Source organism: Podarcis melisellensis (assembly GCF_964234715.1).
Source record: "Podarcis melisellensis genome assembly, chromosome: 5".
Classification (NCBI taxonomy): Eukaryota; Metazoa; Chordata; class Lepidosauria; order Squamata; family Lacertidae; genus Podarcis; species Podarcis melisellensis.
This window is the reverse complement of record NC_138537.1, coordinates 70118254-70145239: the sequence shown is the minus strand read 5'-3', so window position 1 is coordinate 70145239 and position 26986 is coordinate 70118254. Positions and strand designations below refer to the sequence as shown.

Below are 26986 nucleotides of genomic sequence, written 5' to 3'. Positions count from 1 at the left end.
ACACATTATTTGTGAGTACGTACGTGAATATGGGACTTATCTGAGAGTATATCCTACCAGGAGTGACTTGTTACTCATTAGAAGATTTAAGATCTGTTATATATGTCATTATTTTTGCACTAGGGAAGTTGCAAAATAGTAACCTCTGGGTGTAAAATCGCACTACACAGCTGCATACACAGGATCGGGCTGCACGCAATCCCGACGAATACAGTACATTTATTTCATTGATTGCCTACGCAGGCTTTTTGTGCTCAGCAAACGCTGAGCAAACACAAAGAGGAGGGGGTCGAGCTTCAGCCGCCCCTCTCACATGACTTTGCTTTCATAGCCTTCTAATCAACCATCCCGGCCTTTTCCCGTCTATGACACAACTCCCCTCCCCTCATGTCTGAGATGAATCAGTGTCAGCAGACCCGGAGAGGCTTGCAGGGAGCTAGGGAACCGGTGGGGGGACGCTTGCGCACTACGAGACCAGGCCGACGAGGAAGAATCGGTTTTTCTTCTCGGTCTACCACTGCGCTTGCGCAACAGCAGCAGTGCGGGAGCGGAGCTCCCGAGCTTCAGCCGACCCACCGGTGCGCACGCGCAGTAGCTGGCTTTACTCCCTCCCTCCCAGTCGGCGGCGCGGCTTGTTATATAGGCTGCCTGTCAGCTGACCCTCCCGCATTGCAGACGGCGCAGCCCGAGAGAAAAGTCGACATGCAGCGCTCCACTCTCCTCGTCCTCCTTTGCTCGCTGGCGGCGGGTAAGAAAGCGAGGCCGCGCCCTCGGTCCCGTTAGCAGCTGTTCATGTTGTTGTTATTATTCAGGGAGTGGAAAAGCAGGAAGAGCCGCCCTGGGGTGTTCGTTGCTTTGCTTTGGTTGGGCTTCCATTTAAAAATAAAAAATGGTGGGCTCTTGGCTTCCCTCAGGAGGAGGAAGGAGGGCGACGAAGGGGGAGAACAGCACAGAATCTTCGCTTTACCTCAGAAAACGAAAGCGGCGAGGTGCCTGGGAGGGGAGGGTGGCTTCTTTTTTCCTTCCTTTTTTTAAAGGGGGGGCTCCGCCTTCTTTATTGGCCGCCATTAGAAAGCGCCCCTCTTTGCCCTGCCCGGTCTCTTCTCTCTACAAGGCGACCCCCCCACCTCACCCTGCGTTTCTTTCCGCCACGGCGGGCAAAGGATTTACTATTAGACGTGCCCCTACATGTCCGTTTTGGGGCGGACCTTGAGAAGACGTCCTTTGGAAGACCTGCGTTTTTTATATTTCGGAGGCCGCCCAGATACTATTATTGTTAATGTTTCTGCAAGGCATAGTAAGACGCCCTTACAGTGAAACACGCTCTGGAGAAAAGCGCAAGTCGCCGCCGGGTGTGTTTTGAGGGCCGCCTCGGGGACCTGTTGTTTGTTTATTGCCAGGTTTGGGGCGTAGCCGAGCTTCCGCCCTCTCCCCCTCCCCCGCACCTTAAATGGGAACTGCCCGCCCTCGCCGTCATCGCCGCCAACTGAATTCACGGTTTTTTAACACACTCGTTACCCCCCTTTTTTCTGGCCTAACACCTGGTCAATGGTTTTTCAGTTGCATTTCTGCATAGCTGAGGCTGCTCTGATCAGGAGGCTGGGGTAGGTGACCCCATGCCACCCCAAGGTCCCTTCGGACCTCAGATGACTCCCCCCCCCCAAAAAAGGACCCATAGTAATCCAACAGTTTCCCAGCAGCTGCTGTTCAAATATCCCTGGAAGGCGAAGGTGTGAAGTTGACAGGTTGTCCTCTCCTACCTGTTCACAACAGCTGGCATGGAAGGGCACAATGCTTCTAGACGTGGTATTTCATGATTGGCGCATCTGTTAACAGCACTTGGCCCTTCCATAAAGTTGTCTCGTGGCTTCCTCAAATGCTTCAAGCATCCTTATGTTTCTGGCATTTTAGCCCTGTTTTTATTACATATATGCATTCCCTGGGCATGAAAATGTCATAATGCGCCACTGAATCAAGCTTGCTCCCAATAGATAAATAAGCTGTGATTCTTCCGGTGTCTGGCTCTTATTCCTAGTTGTAAATTCTTAACTCCACTTATGGTGTTGCCATTCCATCAGTTCCTTTACGTCTCAGCTTTGCAGCCTACCCCCACAGGAACCAAATACTTGCTTTGGTGTGTTGGAAGCTGTTCTATAGTATAAGCTGGATGCAAAAAGCACTGCATTGAAATACCTGCAGAAAGGTTTCTTTTGAATTGCGGTTGATGGCAGCTGCAGTATATGATGTGGAAAGCAGAGAATAAAGCCATTGAACCAAAATATACGGTATGCAGAAGAGCAGCAGCTGGAACAGCATTGTAAATAAGCCCACGAGCTTTCAGGCCACAAAATGGTTTAGCCAGTCATGATATATTGAGAACCTGAAGAAAAGGGGGCAAGAAATAACCAAATTCTTAGTTGTAGAAAACGATCATGCCAGGATTTAGCTAGCTACATTTGTCTTTTCAACAAGAGGACTGTAAATTCTAGAAAAGTAAAATTGCTACCATCAAGTATTTCTGGAATTTGCTTTGGATCTTGTATCTAAGAGGCATACTTTGAACATGGTTTCTCACCGCAAATGATACATATCTTTCTCAAAGCATCACATAAACTTGTGGGTGGATGATCCAAAGAAAGCTTTATCTTTAGGGGTTAAATTTTGCAACAATTAATGTTGCAGCACCAAGTATGACGAAACACGGGATGAATTGAACCCTGAAGGTTTGTATACTGGTTCTCTAGATAGACAAGCAGTAATTTTAAAAGGAATGGAAATAATCAAGTGCATCATGCAAAGGAAATACTTTCAAAGTTACCTGAGGTGGAAAAACATAGTTAATGACTATAAGCCAGTTACTGCTATCTAGAACACCCTGGCACTGCAGTCAAGTGAAGTTGGAGGGTGAGGAGTCCGCTGACTCTCCCTGTGATAGATTCATAGACTTTCTGAGTTTGAAGGGATCCCAAGGGTCATCTAGTTCAACTCCCTACAGTATAGGAATTAGTCCCAACATCCTCTTTCCAGGAAGGCCAGGTGCCCCTAGGATGTTCCTAAGGCACGAGCTGTCCAATGTCTGACCCCAGCAGTTGGGGTTTAGTGGTATACTCCCCTTGCACACTGAGCTTCCACAGCTATCATGCCTAAACAGTAGCAATTGTCTGCTGCTCCTGTCTGCTGCTTAAGAGGGTGTTCTTGCTATACTGTCATTTTCTCTGAACTCTGCAATGAATGACTTAAGAGCCATCTAGCTTGTTTATTTAAGAACATTTATATCTTGCTTAATACTGTAAAAAAATTATGTGACACTGCTTTTACAGAATTATTACTAAATAATTATGCTCATTCTTGAATTACTATTTGGATGCTTGTAGAATGCAGCAAATGGAAAGGGAGGTGAGTAGCCCAAGCAAAGGCATCTGATATTTTGTGATAAATATAAAGCTAGCCTACTTAGCTAAAAAACAAAAACAAACCTTTCAAAATGGAAGTGATCCCAGCACTTAGGGAGAACTAGTGGAAGTGGTGCTTTCATCTAGGGTGGATTATGTCACAGCAATTTAAAAATCATTTAGATCATGATTTAGAATTGCAAGAGGAAAGGCAGATCTTAAGCTAATGATTTATGATATAATCCAAGCTTTGTGTAAATTAGCTCCATCCAAAATTCAGGTGTGACTAAAATTCATTCCATAGAAATTTAGGGAAGGGCAGAAAACAAAGATTTAAACTCACTTCCTGCTTGCCCCTGCCCAACTAAGGGCAGTTGGGATGCAGTTTAATTTGTACAGGAAATACACCAGAAAGCAGATGTGTTACTTAACATTGCACTGTTAAATCAAGTTTCCTATTGGTTCATCTTTCCTAAACAATACTGCAAATTTAGCCACTAAACAATACTAGTTTGCACTGTTTGCACTACTGTTTATAGGAGGCATTACAACTTTGTCACTCTGCATATATCGTTTTTTCCTTATTTTTTTCTAATAATAATAATTTATTTATATGCTTCCCATCCGACTGGGTTGCCCAAGCCACTCCGGGCAGCTTCCCACAAATTAAAAACAAAGTAAAGCATCAAACATTAAAAACTTCCCTTTAAAATATTTGCTAATACTGTAAGGTCTTTTTTTTAAATCAATAATAGTTATGACTGTGATGTTTTAAGTATAGGAAATACATGAACATAAATCCTTGGATAACTTCATTGCTATGTTTCATTTCCACCCTCACAAACAAAACGCCCAGGACTTATAGGGCTTAGAAGGTCTGATTTTAAAAAAAACCTGCTCTATTTAGTTCAATAACAAACTGTTTCATGGGGTGAAAATGAAATGTATGTACTTCATAGGTAAAGCCTGAAAAGTGGTCTCATTGGGTGGAATTCAATACTGCACTATTATAAATGTTCCATCTGTGCAAGCATAGAGAGAATGCCCCCCACCTCCCCTGTGCACTGTTCTGGAGGTTCTCCCATCCCCCAACTATTTTGGGGGGGCAAGCCCCATTGTGCAAGTGGAAGTCATTGTCCAGGGCTTCTGTTGACCAGGTTCAGTTAAAGGACGTTTTTCAACCTATTTGATACATTCCTTGATTAAGTTAAAGAACTTTCATGCTTTTATTGAGGTTTATCATTAATCTAACTATTTGAGAAATTGGATATTTTTTAAAAATCCAATTTAAATCAAATCTGGGCAGATCTCTTATTTTATTTTAAATTAAAGGCATTGATTTTTAGTCACCCTCCTTTTATTAAAGTTCTCTGTTGGATGCTGTGGTTGGATTTAAGTGTATAGTATTGCATAATTTTAAATAAACATTTTTGCTTTTCCAAAGCTTGGTGCCTCAAGCCTCGCCTTTGGAGATAACTTATCATTTGTGAATGATAGTTTCTGTAAATCTGGTGACTCACAGCTGCATCTTGGCAAAGTATCAACTAAATGGATCACTTCAGTTTTTAGTTTTTCTTTCCTCCTTGCTTTAAGGAAACAAAAGAGAAAATGCCTTGTATTGGTTTGAGGTATGAATGCATTCCACAACATGCATGTGAAACAAAACATGGTATATAAATTGACATAATAATAAATACACAATTATAATTGTAATTGATGAACAACTCAATGGAGTAAAGTTAAAATCAGTTTAAACTATGAAGTCTGAATTCACTTTAAAGGCCTGCTGTAATAAGTATTTAGTATTAAACTGACTAAGCATTTGACCTGATTTCAAATACATGGCAAAAATGCTGCCAAGTAGACAGTGAACTGTCATCTGCACTGTGATTCTGATATAGTGAAGTCTCTTGGCTCTGCAGAATTTGAGGTCCACAAGTGCACCATTTCATGAGCTCACAAGCAAACTTCCGCCTCTTCCACTCTCCTCGGTCCATATTGGGTTGCAGAAACTATTGAGCCAAAAACATGTTGAAATTGAGATCAAGGGACTAGCTTACCTGTGACCATTTAATTTAAGTTTGAAAAACCTCTGACAACTTTGTATTGAAACTTTTTTCGTCCACAATTAAGAGCTGGAGAACTTTACTGCAAATAGGTCAAAACTTCTCAACTTTTGCCTCTAGAGGGTGCTTCTTGCCTTGGTTAAAAGCACCTTCTAAATCCATTATTCTCAGATGTTTCAGTATGGGACATGGCTGTAAATTTACTGTATCTTTTAAGCCCTTTTAACAAGAAAGGCATGCACATTTTCATAAATTTTATGGAAGCAAGTTCCAGTGAGTTTTCTACATCTGATTTAGGATTATAGCCCTAAAGAACAAAAAGAATGTCACTTAGCTGTCATTTCTTTTGTAAAGTCTTGCACAAAATAGGAGTGACCTTTGGTCAGTACAGAAAGCTCGTAAGTTGCGCAAAATGACTGAGCATCTGACATTGAAGCCTGTGGGAAGGGAGCACTTTATCAGTAGCTTGTGTCCTTGCAAACGTTAAGTATCTTAGCCTGTCCTTGTAAATAATCCATACTCCCCCTGCACTCCCAATCTTCTGCTCTGTTTGACATTCACCCACCCGTTGCCAAGATGTTTTACGTGTGCAACTCTAATGCAGCATCTCTGCTGGTTTGCAAATCCCTAGCTTCAGCCAGCTATAGTTGGTTCCAGTGCTGGTATAATGCTACATTGTGATGAATGATGGGAAGGGAAGGAAGATTTTGCACGTGAGAAGAGCACATGTGAGCTTGAGACTTGCTGCTCTAACCATGATTAAGATACTGGGTTTGTAATAAGAAAAAAAATGTGAGTTTGTGTGCATTAATTTCAGTGGTACTTGAAATATGTGCTTTAGATTGTAAGGTACTGCATGTTCCAAAGGAAAGATTTATCTAGAAGTTGATTCAGTTTCGTGTGCAACATAGTTCTCTGTTCGCATAAGATTTGCAGTGTTACCATAATCAGTAATGTAACTTGAAAAAGAAAGCAGCTACATCTGCATAGAACTATAGAATTCTAGGGGTGGAAGGGACCATTAGGTTCATCTAGTCCAACCCTCTGCAATGGAGAGACCTTTTGCCCGACGTGGGCCCAGAACTTTGAGATTAAGACTCATGCTCTACTAACTGAGCTATCATGTGGATTCTGGTACCACTTAAGAAATGTCTATCATAGACATCAGTACTTACTGGTCCCAAGATCACACTGAAATCATTCCACTTCAGAGTACAACACTGGTCCCACTATCGGAATGCTTGTTTTCTGAAATCTTAAGTTATCCGAACACAAATAATTATACTCAAACCTTGTTACACAAACATATCTGAACAGACACACTTTGCCTGCTTCCTTACTAGATTGTGTTTTGTGGCAGCCATTTTTGGCAGAAACCATGGAGGGTGGGAAAGAGATCAGACAAATTCATGTTTTCTCTCTTTGGCTTTTGCTGATTAGCTGCAGCAGTTTCAGGCAGAAAGCATGGAGGGCAAAAGCATGGATTAGAAATGTTCCCATATGAAGTAATGGGAAATCATCAGTTCATTATGCAAACTCTCTTAATGAATGATTTCCTGAGAACGCATTGTGTTAGGAAAACAGGTCCTTCATGTAATGGTAGGATCAGGCTGTGTCTAGTAATAGACAAAACCAGCTACTCACAGGCTGCTTTATATCCTTGTCCATCCCAGTAAAATTCCCCTAGAAGCTAGATAACTAAAAGTCTCATCAGAATTTCTGTAGTTACATACAGGTAGTTTCCAATTTCCATGTTCTATAGACTATAGGACAGGCTTCCTCAAACTCTGCCCTCCAGATGTTTTTGAGACTACAATTCCCATCATCCCTGACCACTGGTCCTGCTAGCTAGGGATCATGGGAGTTGTAGGCCAAAAACATCTGGAGGGCTGAGTTTGAGGAAGCCTGCTATAGGAAGTGGAAGATTGTATGACTGGAAATTTTATTGTGATAAAGACCTCATGTCCCTGTTTGCACATGCTCAAACTCTCCAGTTCTTGCCTTACTGTTTAAGATGGAAGAATTAGAGGTTTTAGTGACAAAGCTATTGTACATTATAGAAACAATAAACTTGGCAATAATATTTAAATTAGACTAAATGCTTGATGTTCTCTTTTGCAGTAATTGAAGTGCTCTCTTTATCATCAAGCCTGAAATGTTGATAATTGAGTAATCCAGTGAGTGAAGTATTGATGCTAGATTGACCTTGCTATCTTCTGAATCGTAATCCATTTAAAGCATTGTGAATTTGCTATAACAATATTAATTTTAAAACACGGGAATAAAATAAAATACTCCCAAGTTTTATTTCTGAGCCTCAAAGCTGGGAGAGGGAGCAGCAACAGCAACTATCCCCCACTGCCTGACCTTCACAGATGCATGCAGTACAGCTCTTGCTTTCATTCTTAAATTAAAGCAAATGTCCATAACCACCTTACTCAGCTTTGTTCCATTGTGAATTTAAGATAGTTTCCTGCAGGGGGCAGTACTGGAGGAAAATCCAAGGGCAGTGGCTCCCAATTAGCCAAGTACTGCAGACCCCCGATTTTTCAGACTCCCCAAGCTATTTGAAAATTTTGATACCTCAATAGTAGTTTTTGTTACGTGAATGGTGAATGGACCCCCTAGGTAGGTTAAAATACATACAATAAATAAGAAATAAAAAAGCAATAGTGATACAACTTAAAATTATACAGCATCTGGCACAGTGCATTAGTTGCTACAACAGGCAGAAAATTTACTAAGCAGTCTCCCAAGACCCTCAGCAATTTCCAAGTGATCGGGATGGAGGGGAAGTTTGGGAACCACTGTTCTATAGGAAACAAAATTATCTAGCAGTTCCTAATTGGTGAATGACAGGTGCCTCACAACATGTTAGCTCATCAGTTGTCAGTTTCTCTTACTCTAATGCATCTGTATTTAGTAAATGGTGAATACACAAAAATAGCCTCAAATGTATGATGTGAAGAGTGCTCTGGCAGTTAATGCTAACCTAGGTCTGTTCAGTTGTGTATTCATTTCTGTTGTATGAATTTATCATTTTTATTTCTAAGGTTCTTTAAAGACCCTCAGCAGAATGAAACTACTTAAGTGGACTTGCCTGTTTTGGAACAAATAACCTGAAAACTAATTTCCCCCAACAGCTTTGTCAAGCCCCCTCCTACTGCACAGAGAGTGCGCAAAAGGTCCTGAGGTATGGTGTCAGAACCTGCAGACTGCATCTCATTGCAATGCAGTTAAGCATTGTCGGCAAACTGTTTGGAACAAGCCTACAGTGGTAAGTCCAACTTTTTGATGTGACAGTAAACTGGAACTAATTTTTGTTTCCCTGGTAAATTTAAATGTTCTATAATCCATGCTTTCTGAACAAAGCAAGCATACCAGCTGACTGTTTATATTGGTTTGCAACTAAATAGAGCTTTAGAAATGTAGCCTTATGAGGCTTTGCCCTCGGGCGGGAAAAATATTGTGCCCAGGAAAGGGAAAATGGGAGTCAACAGACACTCAAGGAATAGTTTCAGAGAAAAAGCTTTATTTCTACCATCCATGAACTGGTAGAAGGTCAAGTGTGATAACTCACAAAAAGCATGCACGAGTTCACAGTCATGTGCACAGAGCATATATACCCTTCCAGTTCCCTCCCCTTTTCTCCTCCCTCAGGAGTCCTGCCCATGAGTTCCTCTGAGCATGAACAGAAAGCTGTCTTGGGACTATTGGACTCTTGGCACCCTTCCCAGGAATGGGGGAATGAGAAGCCAAAGGGGGGTGGGTCGAGGAGCCCTGGTGGTTCAGCATGTCCAAGATGTTGCAACCAAATGAGATAAGTCAGTTCCCAGGCCTGAGTATTCTTGGCAATGACAGAGCCTATTCATTAGCCTTTTGAAGCCTTCTCGTGCTGATAAAAGAATAACATTTTGCCTATGTACCAAGATTCTGTGAGAATCCACAGAAAAGCTGTAGCTGTGGATTTTTAGAAGACAAAAAGAATTTTGGACAGTTCTGAACAGTTTTGAGGCCTGTGGTGATTTCACAGACAGGATTTGGGTATCCTGTCCCTTCAGTAATACTTAGGATCAGAACCCAAAGCCTTTGGCCATGCACTTGCATATCTTTTGCTTAGAAGGAAAGGGGAGTGATGACTCGCAATATACATGCATATACACTGAGCATGATAACGTGAGTTGAAAGAAAACTAAGTTCTTAGAACTTTCAAAGATCAAGGACAGGTCATCACTGAGCATAACTGTCCCTTTATGTGAAGGAACACACAATCTGGCAGGTTTTTGGTGTTATGCTCCATGTTATTAAATGTGACCCAATTTCTCTCTCATCAGCTACAGTTTATATTTGACTAAGAACAAATGTGCCCATGTACACTTTAAGAGTTTATTAAAACGGTTCCCTGTTTTATCCAAACTAGGAAGCTGACTTAGTGCTTTTGCCGCCTGATGTAGCCTACATGAAATTTATTGCAGATATTTATTTATATCTCATATTTCTTGCCAATCCCAGGACAGGTCACAATAACATAAAATCACAAAATAAAACAATAATATTCCAGTATTTTGTTTACAACAGACAGGGATAGCTAAAATAACACAATTAAAACCACAATGTCTCCAACATTGTCACAGTGCTGCACAGTGAGTTCAACTGAATGTAGAAGTGCTGCCATATCATTACCAATACTGCCAAGAGATCAGGGAGAATCTGTAGGGTTTCGCTCCCCTATCCTTCTCTGACAGATCATGCATCACGGTGACCAAGGGTGTTTCAGCCAGAACCCTGGTTATAATTGCTCAAAAGAATCAGTTTCTTCCAAAAGTATCTGAAGATGTCCACCACCCTCTTTAGGACCTTGTTTAAAAAGGGGGATATTAATATAAAGGGACGCGGATGGCGCTGTGGGTAAAACCTCAGTGCCTAGGACTTGCCGATCGCATGGTCGGTGGTTCGAATCCCCGCGGTGGGGTGAGCTCCCGTCTTTCGGTCCCAGCTCCTGTCCACCTAGCAGTTCGAAAGCACCCTTAAGTGCAAGTAGATAAATAGGTACCGCTTTATAGCGGGAAGGTAAACGGCGTTTCCGTGTGCTGCACTGGTGCTGGCTCGCCAGAGCAGCTTCGTCACGCTGGCCACGTGACCCGGAAGTGTCTCTGGACAGCGCTGGCCCCCAGCCTCTTAAGTGAGATGGGCGCACGACCCTAGAGTCGGACACGACTGGCCCGTACGGGCAGGGGTACATTTACCTTTTACCTTAATATAAACTTTGGGTTCCAGGGAAAGCTTCTGGGGTTCTTGGAAACTGCTGGTACCGCACCCTTGAACAAAGAAGTGTTTCACTGCCATTTGGATCCACCCAGTCAATCCCCTTCAGCTTCCTCTTGAAAGCCATGATGGATAAGAGTTGAGGCTATGTGTGATTGAACCACATCCTTGGGTTGCAGCAGCTGAATTTTCTCCCACGCAACCTGACTAGATGGTATTCTAGATCCTGCTACTGGAACAGTTATCAGTGGGTGGTGTCATGGTCCATGTGAATGATGAATTGTAATTTCTCTTAAGGGTAAGAGGCAATACTAGTGTAGTACTGGGCAATAGTATGCACGTGTCCTTATTGATCAAAGCTGTATGTTCTCCTCAGAAAAGCATCCCTTGTGACTTATGCAAAGAAGTTGTAGCTGTGGCTGGCAAGGTCTTGAAGGACAATGCCACGGAGGTAAGCTTTGGTGTGGTCTAATCCGATACATAATTTGCAGGATGCTAGTTCAGTTGATAATGCCCCTTGTATAAAAATGTACAAAACATTACATTTTCTAAATTGGAAATTCCCCTGTTGAAATTGAGTGGTGGGGATGTTGGATAACATTCATTATGAGCCCTTTAGGGACAGAATTATTGAAATGTATAAAACATTGATGTGAGCTGCTCTGAGGCCTTGCAATGGTGCAGGAATCAAAGTCAAATACAAAGTTCATCCTCCAAATAGCTTCTTTACTTGAATTCCAATTGCATTATCAGATTGTTGAAATCAGTGTAAAAAACAACCACCTTATAACTCTACTGGTAGACAAAGGCTACCTGACCTTCCTTGTTAGAAGGGGAGTTACTACTTTTATTTGGATTCCACTACATAAGGAGCTACAGATTGCAAGAGTTGTGTCTTCTGTTCAGGTTTTTAGTGCTGATTTTAAAAATTAGCTACAGGTACACTAATTTTAATGACCCTCTTTCATGGTTTGGGAATCATTAAGGGTTTCTTTCTGAAAATGAAAGGTAGGCAAATCTCTTCAGTCCTTGAGGTTATAAATCACCTGTTTTCTGTTACAGGAGGAAATAAATGCCTACATGACTAAAGCATGTGAGTTTCTTCCTGACCAAGAACTGGTATCTCAGTGCAAGGAAATGGTGGATGCTTACTTGCCAAATATTCTGGATATGATCAAAGAGGAGCTTGTGAGTAGTCTACTGAAACTGAAGCAATTTTATTTTATTCCGAATTAATTGGACAAGCTAAGCGGGCTTGGCTGCTTCCGTTTGGGGAACCTAATACTTCTCTTTTTCAAGCATTTAGATGTTGTGTGGTGGGTGATAAACCTTTGATGGCTAGGGCTAGAAGAAGGGTTAGATCTGGTAATAATAATTGTGGAGTGGAGCTTAAGCAAGTGCTGGCTGCTTAGCTCCTGTTGTTATTTCTACTTGATTCTTGGGGGTCAGGTACTTGTCTGGCATTTCTTCTTTGGAATTTAAAGTAGATAGAAGCAAATAAACATGAAGTATTGTTTGTTGATCTATAGGATAATCCTGAAGTTGTATGCAGTGCACTCACGTTGTGCCAGTCTCTTCAGAAGCATCTGGCAACACTGAAATTGCAGAAACAGCTTCAGTCTAACAAGATTCCTGAACTAGATTTCTCTGAACTGGCCTCTCCCTTCATGGCTAATGTGCCATTACTACTTTACCCCCAGGACAAACCCAAGCAAGAATCTCAGGTGAGAATGTAGCATGTCAGATCTTAACTGCAATGGCGCTGTACAACAAATGGGTTATTCCCATGGATAATTCTTAACAAATATAGCTTGACTGTACTCAAAACTCTGGAATACAAGCCTGTACAAAATAAACTTCTTTGGTTTAGCAGTCTGCATTAGCAGTCTATGTAGCTAATGCTTTTGGCAAAGTGTTCTACTGCATCTGCAAATTAAATCATCCAAACCTTAATCACTTTATCAGCCTGCTTCTTTACCAAATCAGAAGTAACAAAATAGACGTTGTATCAAGACACGTAACTGAGAGGTCAGTTCTGCTCATGCAGAGTTTTAATCTTGCTGTACTCTGGAATAATAATGATACAACCTCTCCAGGACAAAGATAATAATAATAATTAATAATAATAATTTATTATTTATACCCCGCCCATCTGGCTGGGCTTCCCCAGCCACTCTGGGCGGCTTCAAAAAAAATATATTAAAATACTGTACTACATCAAACTTTAAAAGCCTCCCTAAACAGGGCCGCCTTCAGATGTCTTTTAAAAGTCTGGTAGTTGTTGTTCTCTTTGACATGTGGTAGGAGGGCATTTCACAGAAGGCCCTCTGCCTGGTTCCCTGTAACTTGGCTTCTCGCAGTGAGGGAACCACCAGAAGGCCCTTGGTGCTGGACCTCAGGGTAGAACGATGGGGGTGGAGACGCTCCTTCAGAAATACTGGACCGAGGCCGTTTAGGGCTTTAAAGGTCAGCACCAACACTTTGAATTGTGCTCGGAAACGTATTGGAAGCCAATGTAGGTCTTTCAAGACCGGTGTTATATGGTCTCAGCGGCCGCTCCCAGTCAACAGTCTAGCTGCCGTATTCTGGATTAGTTGTAGTTTCCGGGTCACCTTCAAAGGTAGCCCCACGTAGAGCGCATTGCAGTAGTCCAAGCGGGAGATAACCAGAGCATGCACCACTCTGGCGAGGCAGTCCGCGGGCAGGTAGGGTCTCAGCCTACGTATCAGATGGAGCTGGTAAACAGATGCCCTGGACACAGATTTGACCTGTGCCTCCATGGACAGCTGTGAGTCCAAAATGACTCCCAGGCTGTGCACCTGGTCCTTCAGGGGCACAGTTACACCATTCAGGACCAGGGAATCCTCCACACCTGCCCGCCTCCTGCCCCCCAAAAACAGTACTTCTGTCTTGTCAGGATTCAATCTCAATCTGTTAGCCGCCATCCATCCTCCAACCGCCTCCAGACACTCACACAGGACCTTCACCGCCTTCACTGGTTCCGATTTAAAAGAGAGGTAGAGCTGGGTATCATCCGCATACTGATGAACACCCAGCCCAAACCCCCTGATGATCTCCCAGCGGCTGCATGTAGATGTTGAAAAGCATGGGGGAGAGGACAGAACCCTGAGGCACCCCACAAGTGAGAGCCCAGGGGTCTGAACACTCACCCCCCACCACCACTTTCTGAACACGGCCCAGGAGGAAGGAGCGGAACCACTGTATGACAGTGCCCCCAGCTCTCAGCCCCTCAAGACCAGAAGGATGTTATGGTTGATGGTATCAAACGCCGCTGAGAGATCCAGCAGAACTAGGAAACAGCTCTCACCTTTGTCCCTAGCCCGCCGGAGATCATCAACCAGTGTTACCAAGGCAGTTTCAGTCCCATGATGAGGCCTGAATCCTGACTGGAAGGGATCCAAATGGTCCGCTTCTTCCAGGCGTGCCTGGAGTTGTTCAGCAACCACTCACTCAATCACCTTGCCCAAGAATGGAAGATTTGAGACTGGGCGATAGTTGGCCATCGTGGCTGCATCTAAACATGGTTTTTTAAGAAGCGGTTTAATAACCGCCTCTTTCAGCAGGTCTGGAAAGGCTCCCTCACGGAGGGAAGCATTCCCGGCTAGCTTTTATAAGCCAGGATGGGCAAGGATCAAGGAGACAGGTGGTTGGTTTCACTTGTCCAAGCACCCTGTCCACAGCCTCGGAAGTAACAGATTGGAATTGATCCCATGCAATTTGACTAGACAGGACTCTAGCACTCTCCTGCCCCGGCCCTGCTCCCACGATGGAGTCTACCTCTACCTGAATCTGAGCAACTTTATCTGCAAAAAACTTTGCAAAATCATTGCAGGAGATCATGTGGCCTGTACTGGGCCCCGATGTAACAGGTGGTTCCGCTAAATTGCGAATCACCTGAAAAAGTCTCCGGCTGCTCTTTTCTGCAGAGGCGGTGAAGAAAGTCGTCTCCTCCGTCGCTACCGCCACTTGGTAGGCTCAACATTGAGCTCTAACCCGTGTCCGGTCAGCTTCAGAATGAGTTATCCGCCACCGGTGCTCTAGCCGTCTCAACGATTGTTTCATTGCCCTCAGATCCGTGAGAACCACGGGGCTGTCCAGGCTCCATGCAATCGGAGAGGGCATTAACGCAACAGGATAAAATATTTATTGGTCAGCGTTTCACTAATCCTTTGTTGGTTTAAACAAGTTGAATGAATGAGTCTATAAAGGTATATGCTATGAATGGATTTTAATCAAGAGTCTTTGGCCCAAAAAAGTGACCCATCCTATTCTGGGGAGCAAACATCACTGCTTTTCAGGGCCTCTTGTATTAGAACTGGTTTATTGGAGGCCTTTTAGAATACGATATAAAGCTTTGTTCAGTTCTTCTTTCAAAGATGTAATCTTACTAATGTGTGCTAAATGCTTGCCATTGCAGGGAAATGACAATGTGTGTCAAGATTGTGTTAAGCTGATAACTGACCTTCAGGAAGCCGTGAGGACCAACTCAACCTTTGTGACGTCTCTCATTGAGCATGCCAAAGAAGAGTGTGAACAAATTGAACCTGCGTTTGCTGATCTGGTAATTGAATAGATATGACAAAAAAAATTCCTTCCAGTAGCACCTTAAAGACCAACTAAGTTAGTTCTTGGTATGAGCTTTCGTGTGCATGCACACTTCAGTGTCAGTGTCAGTGGGATAAGTGCTACAGTAAAGTAACGATTCGATTTTTAATGCCATTTTTAAAGACTATGCAGTCACTTTTCTGAGGTAATAGTAAAGCTTAAAAGTCGTCTTCCACAGTGGCTCTAAACTCACACTATTTAAGCTCTAATTTTGCCCTATTTGGCAAGCCTGTGGGAAGAATAGAAACAGGGAGACCAAGTTCAAATCCCAACTTGGTTATGATGCTCCCTTGGTGACATTGCCAAGATCACCATCTCTGTTTACTCATTCTTGCAACAAACTTGAGAAAAGGAAGGGATGTTTGCATCCATGAGTTCCTCTGATAAAGGATTGGATCAGAAGGCAATTTGTTGTAACATAAGGCAAATGACTTATTTTAGGAACAGTATGGTGGCTTAAATGATATTGTATATATGATACTATTTACATTCCATCTCAAATCATCTTCTCTTTCTAATAGTGCAAGTCCTACATCTCCCAGTATTCAGACTTAGCCATCCAGATGTTGATGCATATGGTAAGAGGAATATTGTTTGTTAATAATTGCACTTCTAGTTCTGAAGGGGTCATTCTAATAGGTGTGATGTGAGGATTAATACAGTAAAAAATATGTATAGGATAACCATGATAGTTTGACAGTGTCATAATTGAAGTGTCTCACTTGCAGTGGTTCTCAACCTTGGGTCCCCAGATGTTGTTGGACTACAACTCCCAATATCCCTGAACTATGACCTTGCTAGCTAGGGATGATGGGAGTTGTAGTTCAACATTTGGGGACCAAAGGTTGAGAAAGGCTGCTTTAGAGGCTGAATCTAAGCTGCTGCTTACAGCAGAAGACTTGCTTGTTAAATGACCATTTTCTTTAAAGTGTGTTACCCAACCATGTGCAATCATTTTTGTATTAACAAAAGTTAAGTGAAAGATACTGAAGCTCCACCTCGGTTTATGGCAGCAAAGATAAATAGCACTTAGATTCATTACTGTATATTTTATCTGCACTTGGGGCATTTTCCATACTTCTTTAAATGACCCAAGTATCAAAAAATGAATAAATGTTGGCTTTTAAGTATAGCAAAACAAATCTCACCCACGATTTGGTCCCTGGCAAGATTTCCTGCCTCTGAAAATCTGTGCACCATTCAACTGCTTGGTTATTTTCCTGTTAACTTACCATGTCTTCCTTTCTCTCCATTTTGTCAACAGCAGGAACAGGTATGTGAGAAACTTGCTTGTGGTGGTGCCTTGCTTCTCTCCCCCCCTCCTCCGCCCCACCCCCGCAGCTGTAGTTTAAACTCTTGCTTAGAGGTAGATGTGGTGTGACAGAATTCAGCTTTGACAGATTCAAGGACCAGACAGTGGCTTTGGAAAAATAGTAATTCCAAGTGCCGAATGAAATTTCATCTTGGCTATTCTGAACCAAAAGGGAGTCCCAATTTTTATTATCTTCTGATGTGTATTTTAGTAATGGAGCTTCAGAGGGCCGCATGAAGATCATATACTCTGCTTCAATAGGGTACTACAGCGAATGGGGCTTTTGGAACTCCATAATGTTCTTTGGGCATAGCTGTTAAAGTAACATTTCTAGGAAGACCTTGCGCCTGTCATAGTTTAGTGGCAATATGTGTTGCATGTGTAGTGCTGGTTCTAGTATTGTATTTGAGTGCATGAACGAGGGAAACACGAGGTGAGGGCGGAATGGGGAGAGGAAAGGTTCTTCCATATCTAACAAACGTGCTGAATTTTTTCTCCCCTGGCATATCTGCTCTTGCATGAGAATTCTTTCGGCAAAAGACTTTAAAATGCTGAAGCTTATATGCCTTGCTTTATGGTAGCTTAGTTCTGAAGGAAAAGTGCATGCTACTACTTGATGTCCAGTTTACAAAAGGAAAGAGAAAATACCTGGTTTTGCCTGTGTTTAGAAATAGGGAGGACTTTCTCCATCAAAGGCTGTCTGGGTGGAAACACCCATACTAGGTAACAAACCTTAATCTGTAGTAGGGAAAGCTTCTGCAGTACTTTCTGTTTATAAAAGCATGATTTTAGAATCACCAGGTGCTGTAGCTGTATAGTATTTGCAACTTAATGGACCAGTCCATATGTTATACTAAACCATGGCTACTGCGACAAACAAGCTGCAGCAAGCCTTGGGCTTCTGAATATTATATCCTACCCTCCTGTGACATGGCTGTGAGGAAGAGATAGGAAACTCTTGCTTCTGGTTCTGATTTTTTGTTGCTTACTTGTTTGTCCAAACCAAGCTTGTGTTAAGCTGGTTTGTTTCAACATTACTGTAACTGAGATTAACCTGATTTTGGACATAATGCATAACCACAGTTTCCATCTCCTTTTCTTGGCTGTGCTAGAAGGAGTATGTTAACCCAAGGTTAACTGTGGTTTGTTTCTATCATACTAAGCTGTGGTTTATTGTGAAGTCCAGACAAGCTCATCCTGTCTTAAACAATATTCAGTTTGTCCTGAGAGAAGCAGGATGCTGGCATAACTCTTGGAAAATGTGTAGAAATGTTCTTAATTTCTGTTAATTTAGCTATACATGATGTATATTCCAATATCTTGGTACACATTCTTTTTCAAATGGCAAGCAACTTGCACTGTTTTCCTCATATTTAAAAGACCAGTGGTCAAAGTGAACTAAAAGTAACTGCCACTAATTAAATAGCATATTCCATTTGAATATGCTCAGTAGCGTACTGCAGCGGAGAAGGAATGGAATGCAAAGGAGGGAGGGTGTTCCTGGGGCAAAGGAAGTACCTTATGAAAGATTTATATAATTAAACAAGTAAACTAATGGAACAAGTATTTTCTATAAGGTATAAAACTTGCAGTGGTTATGGTAGTTGAGCATGGTATACATTTTGCAATATCTGTAACAGTCTGCATGCAGATGCACTGAACAGTAAATTGCTGGTAGGAAAGTTTGTGTCTTTCAGATACAGATAATATATTATTTGAGTTCAGAAAAAGAATTCAAATTGTCCAAATGCAATTTTGGTTTTATCAATGGCTGGATCTTGTTCTTTTGTGTGGAAATGTGAATTGGCTACTTCAAAACAGTTTAATGCGAACTGCTAATTAGTGTCATCCTAGAAACACATATTTATGCCTCCTGAAACTGGGCATAAATATGGTATCCAGCAAAGTGCCTTTTAGAGAATCAGTAATTCACTGGCACACCCAAGTTTTTCTTGAGTACTGCTTAAATGTAGCATCATGAGGTATGTTGAGCAAAGAAAGCATTGCATTGACTGTGTATCTGCTCTCCTTTGGATTGCCATTCTAAAGCATTCAGCTTTGAGGAAGAAAATCTTGTCTCTAGTCAACTTTTAAGCATTTTGCGCTGTGGTCTAAACCTTGCCAATCAGAAGGTCGGCGGTTTGAATCCCCGCAACAGGGTGAGCTCCTGTTGCTCGGTCCCAGCTCCTGCCAACCTAGCAGTTCGAAAGCACGTCAAACTGCAAGTAGATAAATAGGTACCGCTCCGGCGGGAAGGTGAACGGTGTTTCCGTGCGCTGCTCTGGTTCGCCAGAAGCGCTTAGTCATGCTGGCCACATGACCCGGAAGCTGTACTCCGGCTCCCTTGGCCAATAAAGCGAGATGAGCGTCACAACACCAGAGTTGTCCTCGACTGGACCTAACAGTCAGGGGTCCATTTACCTTTACCTTTATGGTTGAATTACTAAAGGCAGATCAATTATTGGAGAAATTCAAACTGAAAGCTCAAGTACAGTCGTACCTCTTGTTACGTCAGTCTCCGGTTGCATTTTTTCAGGATACGAACGCGGCAAACCCGGAAGTGTATACTTCCGTTCATGTGCAGAAGCACTCTATCGCGCCACGTGCGTGCGCAGAAGTGGCACTCTAGTTGCAGACTTTTTGGGGTGCAAACGGCACCCCAGAATGGATCGAGTCCGTAACTAGAGGTATCACTGTAGTATCATCTGAAAGGCATTTGAAACTCCTTTCACACCTTTAGTGTGTGGTGTGCTGATACTTGACTAGTTCTCCTTCCTGCAGACTATCAGGAAATAATTGGAACTGTTCTTTATGTCTCCAGCAACCCCAGGTTCTTTGTGGCATGGTTGGATTGTGTTCTTCTCTGAAATCTGTGCCTCTCCAGACTCTGGTACCTGCAAAAGTTATCTCTCAAGAAAAGGTAGAACCAGTTGAGGTAAGATTTGGTGTTAAGCAGTCTATATAGTACTCTTGGTGTGGGATGACATTATCTGGTTCAGCCTTGATGCCACTAATGTCATCCAGTAGATTCTTGCCATCATAACCAGTGGTTGGCCGGATTGCATGTGTACATGAGTGCACCCGCCCGCGATTGCGTCTGCGCAGACACAATTTCCGGCACTGCGGAAGTGAGTCCCCACGCCACGCTGGTTTAGCGCAACGCACAAGGATTCGTCAAGCAGGCGGCTCAGTTCGGGGGCGGCTCATGGGCCGGTTAAACGACCCCTCTGGGCCACTTGGGATCATAACGCTTACTACAATATTCAAAGAAGCATGTGACTAATGCATACCTAGATGAATCCAGCTTTCTAGGCACCAGAACCATGCTATATAGCTTCAGCCACCAAACTTAATTATTTTGTCTATGCACTCCTTAACCAAAGCCTGAATACATATGTTTATTTGTATGGTAAATACAGGTAAGTAACAAAATATTCAGCCTTAGCATTGTTTAACTGTAGTTATCAAGGCTTCTGCAGGCACTTAAGATTACATCTTTCTATAATAGTTAGCTGATTTCTGATTTTAAATATTTATATGGTTTTTTATGGTATGGCTTTCTATATGACTGTTTTAATACATAACTTATGAATAGTGGAGCATACATAATTTTATAAATAAAACATGTAGGCAGATACAATTGCTCTGTTTATACAATTACTTGAGAAAGAAAACCATAGTTGGGGAGGAACCATAGTTCAGTGGCGAAAGAGCACATATTTTGTATGGAAGAATGTTCCATTTTCAAGCCCTGCATAGACCTTTAGAAGGGGTCAGGTAGAGGTAATGGCAAACACCTCAGCCTGAGACCTTGGAGGACTCTTGCCTGGCTGAGTAAATCTAAGCTCAATGGCATTATAATCTGACCAGGTATGAGGCGGCTTACTGGGAAATGGGATTAGTGATTTTGATAACTGAGTGTTATTTAATTTGCCTGGAATTTGTTCTTCCCCTCTCGGCACAAGCAGTTCCTGCTGGATGGCAAAATTGTGCTCTGTCTTCTCCCTCCCTGCCATATATACCTGGGCTTTTTTGGATTCCATCCAGATGCTATAGTTGAATAGCTTGGGACCATCACCCTAAGCCCCTTGTCTCTGCACATATAATTCTGTAGTGGAGGGAGAAAACAAAAAATTGTGTTAGTCTTCTGCCTTTCCACAAGCAACAATTGGTACTCACTAAGCAAAATGTTTTTTTGTTGTATGGGAAGAAAAGTAAAAGTCTAGATTGTCTAGTACTCAAAAGCATTTACAATTTGCCACAGCTAAGCATGCCGCCTTAAATGTTAGCCTCAAATATTGGATGCTGTCCATAGCATTTAAAAGTTACGGATTTCATTTAAGGGATTGCATAGACTTTAGTTGATAGTAGAACCTGAAAATAATACAATTTAGGTTATTTTTTTCAGAGATAAGCATTGGGACAAATACAAAGGATTTATGCAAATGTAATTTTAAAGATTCATGCATTCTGTAAACTCAAGCGGACTTCGAACCAATAGTCATACCACATTTCATGTTTTTGTAGCTGGTGGTTTTCTAGATGTGTTAGATGTTTGAATGTATTCTGAACTGCTGTATATGTTATTTATTCCAATATACAGAATAGCTTGAGTCAAACAGAATCTTTCTCTCTGTGTGATGCATGTACGATAATGGTAGAAGAGGTGGCCAGCCTTCTGGAAAGCAATAAGACAGAGGTGTGTATCTTTTACCTACGTATCTCTTAGGATAGGGACACTAAATACCTTTCCCCCTAAATACATCTTGCTATCTAGGTGCTGGTTGCTTTGATTGTTAAAGAAGTGTTAGTATCATAGCAATAGTATGCCTAGGTTTTTATAGCATAACTTCATATTATGCTTACACGATGTCTGAGTTTTTCCAACTTCTTATAGATAGTATTTGATGAATCAGAGTCCACATTTTCCTTTGTTACGGTTTTGTGTAATCCACATTAATAGCTGTGTGCCACACTGAAAGGAATTAAGAGAGTGGAATAATAAATAGGAGAGGTATTGATATCTTTTTGCTAAAATAATGTATTAACTTGCTCAACACAAATAGCTTCAGATTCTAACTTGGTAAGTAGATGATGTCCCTTTACAATCTCTGTAACTATTATCACGAAAGTTACTTTACTTAACATTTTCATTTTGTATGTACTAGGAGGAGATGGTTTATGGAATGGAGAAAGTCTGTTCTGTGCTACCTGAAAAATACCGACAAGAGTGCAAGGACTTCGTGGATGTCTATGGGAAGTCTATAATTGACATGCTTTTGGAAGCAACTGATCCTAAAATGGTGTGTGTGATGTTGAGGTGCTGCTCAGACAATACTTTGCCTGCTGGTAAGAACTTAAGGAAACAAGTACTCTACATTAAGCACTCCTACATGTTTTTAGTTGGCGCCACACGGGTTTTTTTTCTTTTCAGTATTGCATATTTTAGTTAAGTGGCTATAGGAAAAAACTTTGAACATTGGACTCTTCTTGTATTTTCAGAAAAAATTGTTCCAGTGCAGCCGCAGGTTGGGGACATCTGTGATGTCTGCAAGATGATTGTTGCATATGCTGACAAGGAATTGGCAAAAAATGCTACCACTGCTGAAATTGAAGATTTTCTGGAAAGAGTCTGCCGCTACTTGCCGGCGTCTGTCAGTGACCAGGTAAAATAGATAATTAGTATTAGACACACCTGTATTTAAAGCTTAAAACATTATGTGTGACTACTGAGCAACATTGGCTTCTGCTCTAATCTTCTGGTTGTATGTTGTAACCATGCAAGGCTTGACACATGAGCACAAGACATACTAGGTACTGTGATCTATTGTATTTCCCTTGCCTGTTGCATTATTTCTTTCCTCTGTGAGAAGGAGCAGAGCACTAGCCTCCTGGTGACCTGGCAGAATTAATCTTTCTCCTCCAGTGCCTTATTAACTAGTCCTTAACTGGGGTGGGATGCTGATTTGAGTGGCTAGTGGTCTTATTTCTCTCTCCTTCCCCATCCCCTATGAGATGTTTACGTGGAGTTTTACCAGCCTAAACCACAGAAATAACTTACTGTCTGCTTAGCTAGCATATGCAACTGAGCATTAAGAGCACACCATATTGTCAGCTGTGCGGGGTGGAGGATCAAAAACACATAAGCAACAGGAATGCTGAAGGATGCACAGAGGAGTGCATCTCAAACAGCCACAAAGAATGCAATCACTTCAGTGTTTCACAGTAAGTTGCTGGTACATTGAACTTAGCACATTGTAGACCTGCAGCCAAAGAAAGGAAGAGCAAACATTTCTGCAAATCCCTTGTAAAACAAGACAGGTTGCTGTACCCACAGTTTATTGCAACTGACTAGGAAGCTGTACTTGCTTGCATTGCGTAAGTGTAGCGCAGTGGCAACCTCTGTTCTATCTGTTCATTGAGTTTTTCTTGGTGAGAGCAGTCATGTGAGGGCTCTGAGATCCAAAACAAAACCGGATGTGGACCATGGGTAAAATCATTTACCCCATGATGTATTACATTAAAAGTCATTTTCCACATTTGCTTTTCATGCCAGCAACAAACATGCTTATCTGCATTTAAATGTAAAGGGGCACATGTGAAACACAGGGATGCATGCTCTTACTTGTATCGGTTAACCCCTTGAGCTGTTGAAATGAGTAGGACACTTGTCCCTTCCCAGAGGTGATGTGTTGGCTCCCATTCAGCATTGTCTTTATCAGGGACAGAATCCGTGGACAACTTTATAGTGGGCATGAGTAGAATGATCCATTATTCCCCAGATTATTCTGTTCATAGCAGCCTGGGTTAATATTGTTAATAAATTCACAGTGAAGGTGCATATTTTGGCAATTAAATTACCACCTGGCAAATTGATTTAATGTTTGTACTAAAAACCTGTCAGTAACACATTCATAGTTAACATTCAGATAGTGCATACAAACCATGGGATGCGGTGGAGGGACATGCTTCAGTGCACTTTTCTATGGGAATAGTAGATCTAGAATGGAAAAAGAGGTGTCCACAATAGTTGATATACTGGTGCTACCAGCGTTGTGTAAATCACCTCTAATGTCTCATTCTTTGGTAATGCTAACAGTGTAAGTCCCAGTCACCAAATGACTTGAATTGTATATTGCAAGTCCATCTGAATTTACAAGCTATGTGTGTTGTGTATGCCCTGCTTTGGGAGCCTGTGGCCCAAAGCAGCATGGACAAATAAATGTATAATGTGTGTACAATAGTAAAAAACACAGTAGGTAGTATTCAAAGCCTTTGTTCTATTTGCACAAGGACTTTTGACACTGCACTGGGATTTCCTCTCCCTGTGTGTCTCCGCATGCCCCGTATAGCTGTTCTGTGGCTTATCCCAGACCTCTTGTGTAGATTTGGGGAGGGGGAGAGTTCACTGCACAAACAGAAGTAATTGCATTAAGTGAAAGAGTAAACTGGATACCTCCCAATAGGTAGTATTCAGCCAAGTTAATAATTTACATTCAGATCATTTCAGGAGAATCTAGTGCAGGGGTCTGCAAGGTTTACCTCGCCTGGGCCAGTTCACTCCAGCAGAGATCCCTCCATAGGCCAGATCATGTACTTTCCGGTGCCTGCGCAGATGCAATTACCGTTGCCGCAGAAGCGAGTCCCCGTGCGCTTTGCTAAACTGGCACAGTGCGGCGCAGGGACTCGCCAAGTTGGCGGCTCGATTTGGGGGTGGCTCGTGGGCCGGTTAAACGACCCCTGATCTAGTGCACACTAAAATCTTCCACTGAAACTACTGAGTTTTGCATATATTAACTTCAATTGAGTTGCATTCAGTGCAAAGAAGTGGCTTTAGTTCCTTACTGTTTTTTAAAATATCCTTGATTAATTAGCAGGGGCTCGGGTCACGTAATCTTTACTTTTCCTTTGTTTATCAACAGTGTGTTCAGTTTGTGGAGCAGTATGAGCCAATGGTTGTGCAGCTATTGGCAGAAATGATGGATCCCACTTTTGTGTGTAGTGTAAGTACCACAGCTAGTATGGCTGTTCATATGTAAAGCTGATTGATACATTAATCCATGGGATGATACCCAGCTAGGACATTGTCTGAGAACAATCTTTGAAAGTCCTTTGATTTTAATGGGTCTGCTCGGTCCTAGTGAAACTTGACACTTTTATCTTGGGAAGTTATATGTGGCTTGTAAGAACTACTGGGAAGGACTAATCTATGTTTTTATCAAAATGGAAATTGGAGCTGCAATTAATTGTCCATCTTGCAGAAACTTGGAGTTTGTGTGACATCATCACATTCCATTTTGGGATCAGACGTATGTGTCCGGGGACCTGGTTATTGGTGTAAGAACATGGAAACTGCAGCCCAGTGCAATGTGAGTAAATGAGATTTTGGCATACTTTTATATTCCTGTGGGTTTCCCAATATTTCTGGCATCAGCTATGCTAGAATAATGACCTAATGAAATTTTTTAGCCATGTTGTTAATATTGTGGGAATTGAGTTCACTCTGACCTTGCCTTGAACCTCTCTTCCTTTCTCTTCTAGGCTGTTGAACACTGCAAACGTCACGTGTGGAACTAGAAGAGGCGCACTGGCTTTGGCCAAAACTTTCGTTCTTGAAGAAAATGAGGCGAGCATTAGGCTGGCAAGAATGAAACCTTGGTATCCTGATCTCTCCTCCTCTCCACTTGACCCCCACCTCCATTGAAGTTCCTTTTTATGAATTTTCTGGTAGCCGTGCTACTACCCTGGAAGGATCCACAACGTTGACTTAATTGGAGTTTTAGTTTATGATCTGTAAGAATAAACAGTAAATCATCAATGTTGATCAATTGGCCTGAGTGCCTTTGAGAAGGAGTGCTTACGAAGGACACCACTGCTATATCTGGATATTAAACATAGCGACTAATTTTTAAAGGCGCTCTTTTTGGTGACTGGCTTGCTAGAATATGTGTCTTTAATGCTGTTCATTAAAACACCTGTTGAAACTATATCCACTTGCTTTACAGTTGATTGGTTGAGGAATTCCTTAAATTCTTTGGGCTGGGGCACAGCTGCATAACCCACACAGGAATACATTTCCTTCCACAGAAATAGTCCAAAGATGGAATGTGAATATGCCCATGGCTTTTGTGCAGCTATGGCTCTTAAGTCTTGAGACCATCATGGAATTCATTAGTGTGTTGCCAGAGTTGTGTTCTCATTAAGTAGATGGCTGATAGCCCATGTAGTTAATACGGAGTGTTGAATTCAGAGCCTATGGAGCAGGCAATACCAGTTGCTATTATGTGTATCCCAGCTTTACTCACCAGGTGTTCAGGATAGGTGCAACACATTTTTAAAATAAATAAAACTACTTTGGCTGTTTTGGGGTGGGGGGGGGAATATAAAACTAAAAAGTTGCCACAAGACTGGAAAATCAAGCTGTGTACCTAGTGCTTTGACTGACAATTGCAATGCATGAAACTAGCTCCTTAGATGAGGACAGACTTTCCACTCTGTTTTTTGTAGGAAGAGTGTCTGAATGTAAAATTCAGAGGAACCTTGGCAAAGCGGTATTGATAGTGTGGTTTGGAAAAAGTCGTATTTTTTCATTTGGGTTTTGGAAAAGCAGATCATTTTTTTAGTGTTTCCATCTATCATTCTGCAGTGCTGCTGCTATCTTGCACACTGCCGCTATTTGCATGACTAGACATTCTCCTAGATAGTGATAGCGCTAAGTTCAGAATATTTAGCCACAAAATGTCATGTGATAATAGTATGCATAATGACATTTGGTTGAGGACACCTAGTATGTGTGGACAGAGATGGCTTATGAAGCCAGTGATCCAAGGCCTAGATTGTGGATGGTGCCATTTTCTAGTTTGTTTGTAGCTTCAATATATTTTTCCAAGTTTCATCCAAGCTGGTCAGCTTGAAAGCTGAAGAACAGTACTTGGTGGAGGGGTGAGAACTATCCATTACACGTAACTCCATTACCCCATAACTCTTGAATGCATAGTTTTCTAAACAATTTATTCAAGGTAGAGGATGGTAAATGGAAATTTTAAAAAAATCTCTTCAGGGTTTTTTAGTTTTAGCATGTTAAATTTAGGCACACAAGATCTTTGAAACTGTTTAGTAAAACAATTGGTTTGGAATGGAAAGCAAACTAATTTTAATGGCAGCAAACTAATTGTTCAAAGAAAGCTGTTGATTGTTTTCATGCAGCTTTATTTTATACATCCTAGATGTATTGAGGGCATTGTCTTGATTTTTATCCAACAGATGTTTATGTCTGCTCTTTGGCTCCAAGTTCTTGCTACTTGAAAATGAATATACAATTCAAA

General features: G+C 41.9%; 1 protein-coding gene across 1 annotated transcript; it reads left to right on the top strand.

The window, feature by feature from the left end:
* The first annotated feature begins 601 nt into the window (after positions 1-601).
* Positions 602-25650, top strand: LOC309370903 (prosaposin-like). Its single transcript, XM_081913101.1, has 14 exons — positions 602-748; positions 8602-8735; positions 11100-11174; positions 11786-11911; positions 12253-12447; positions 15162-15305; positions 15871-15927; positions 19483-19596; positions 21265-21360; positions 21830-22010; positions 22164-22327; positions 24584-24664; positions 24923-25030; positions 25203-25650. The coding sequence occupies exons 1-14, from the start codon at positions 703-705 to the stop codon at positions 25236-25238; spliced, it is 1557 nt and encodes a 518-aa protein (XP_081769227.1). The 5' UTR covers positions 602-702; the 3' UTR covers positions 25239-25650.
* The last annotated feature ends 1336 nt before the right edge of the window (positions 25651-26986 follow it).

Bases quoted from the DNA above. Each gene is read 5' to 3' on its own strand.
- LOC309370903 (XM_081913101.1), top strand. From the start codon at position 703: ATGCAGCGCTCCACTCTCCTCGTCCTCCTTTGCTCGCTGGCGGCGG. The intron at 8,736-11,099 runs GTAAGTCCAACT...TGTTCTCCTCAG, and splicing joins TTTGGAACAAGCCTACAGTG to AAAAGCATCCCTTGTGACTT. The intron at 15,928-19,482 runs GTAAGAGGAATA...TTATGTCTCCAG, and splicing joins TCCAGATGTTGATGCATATG to CAACCCCAGGTTCTTTGTGG.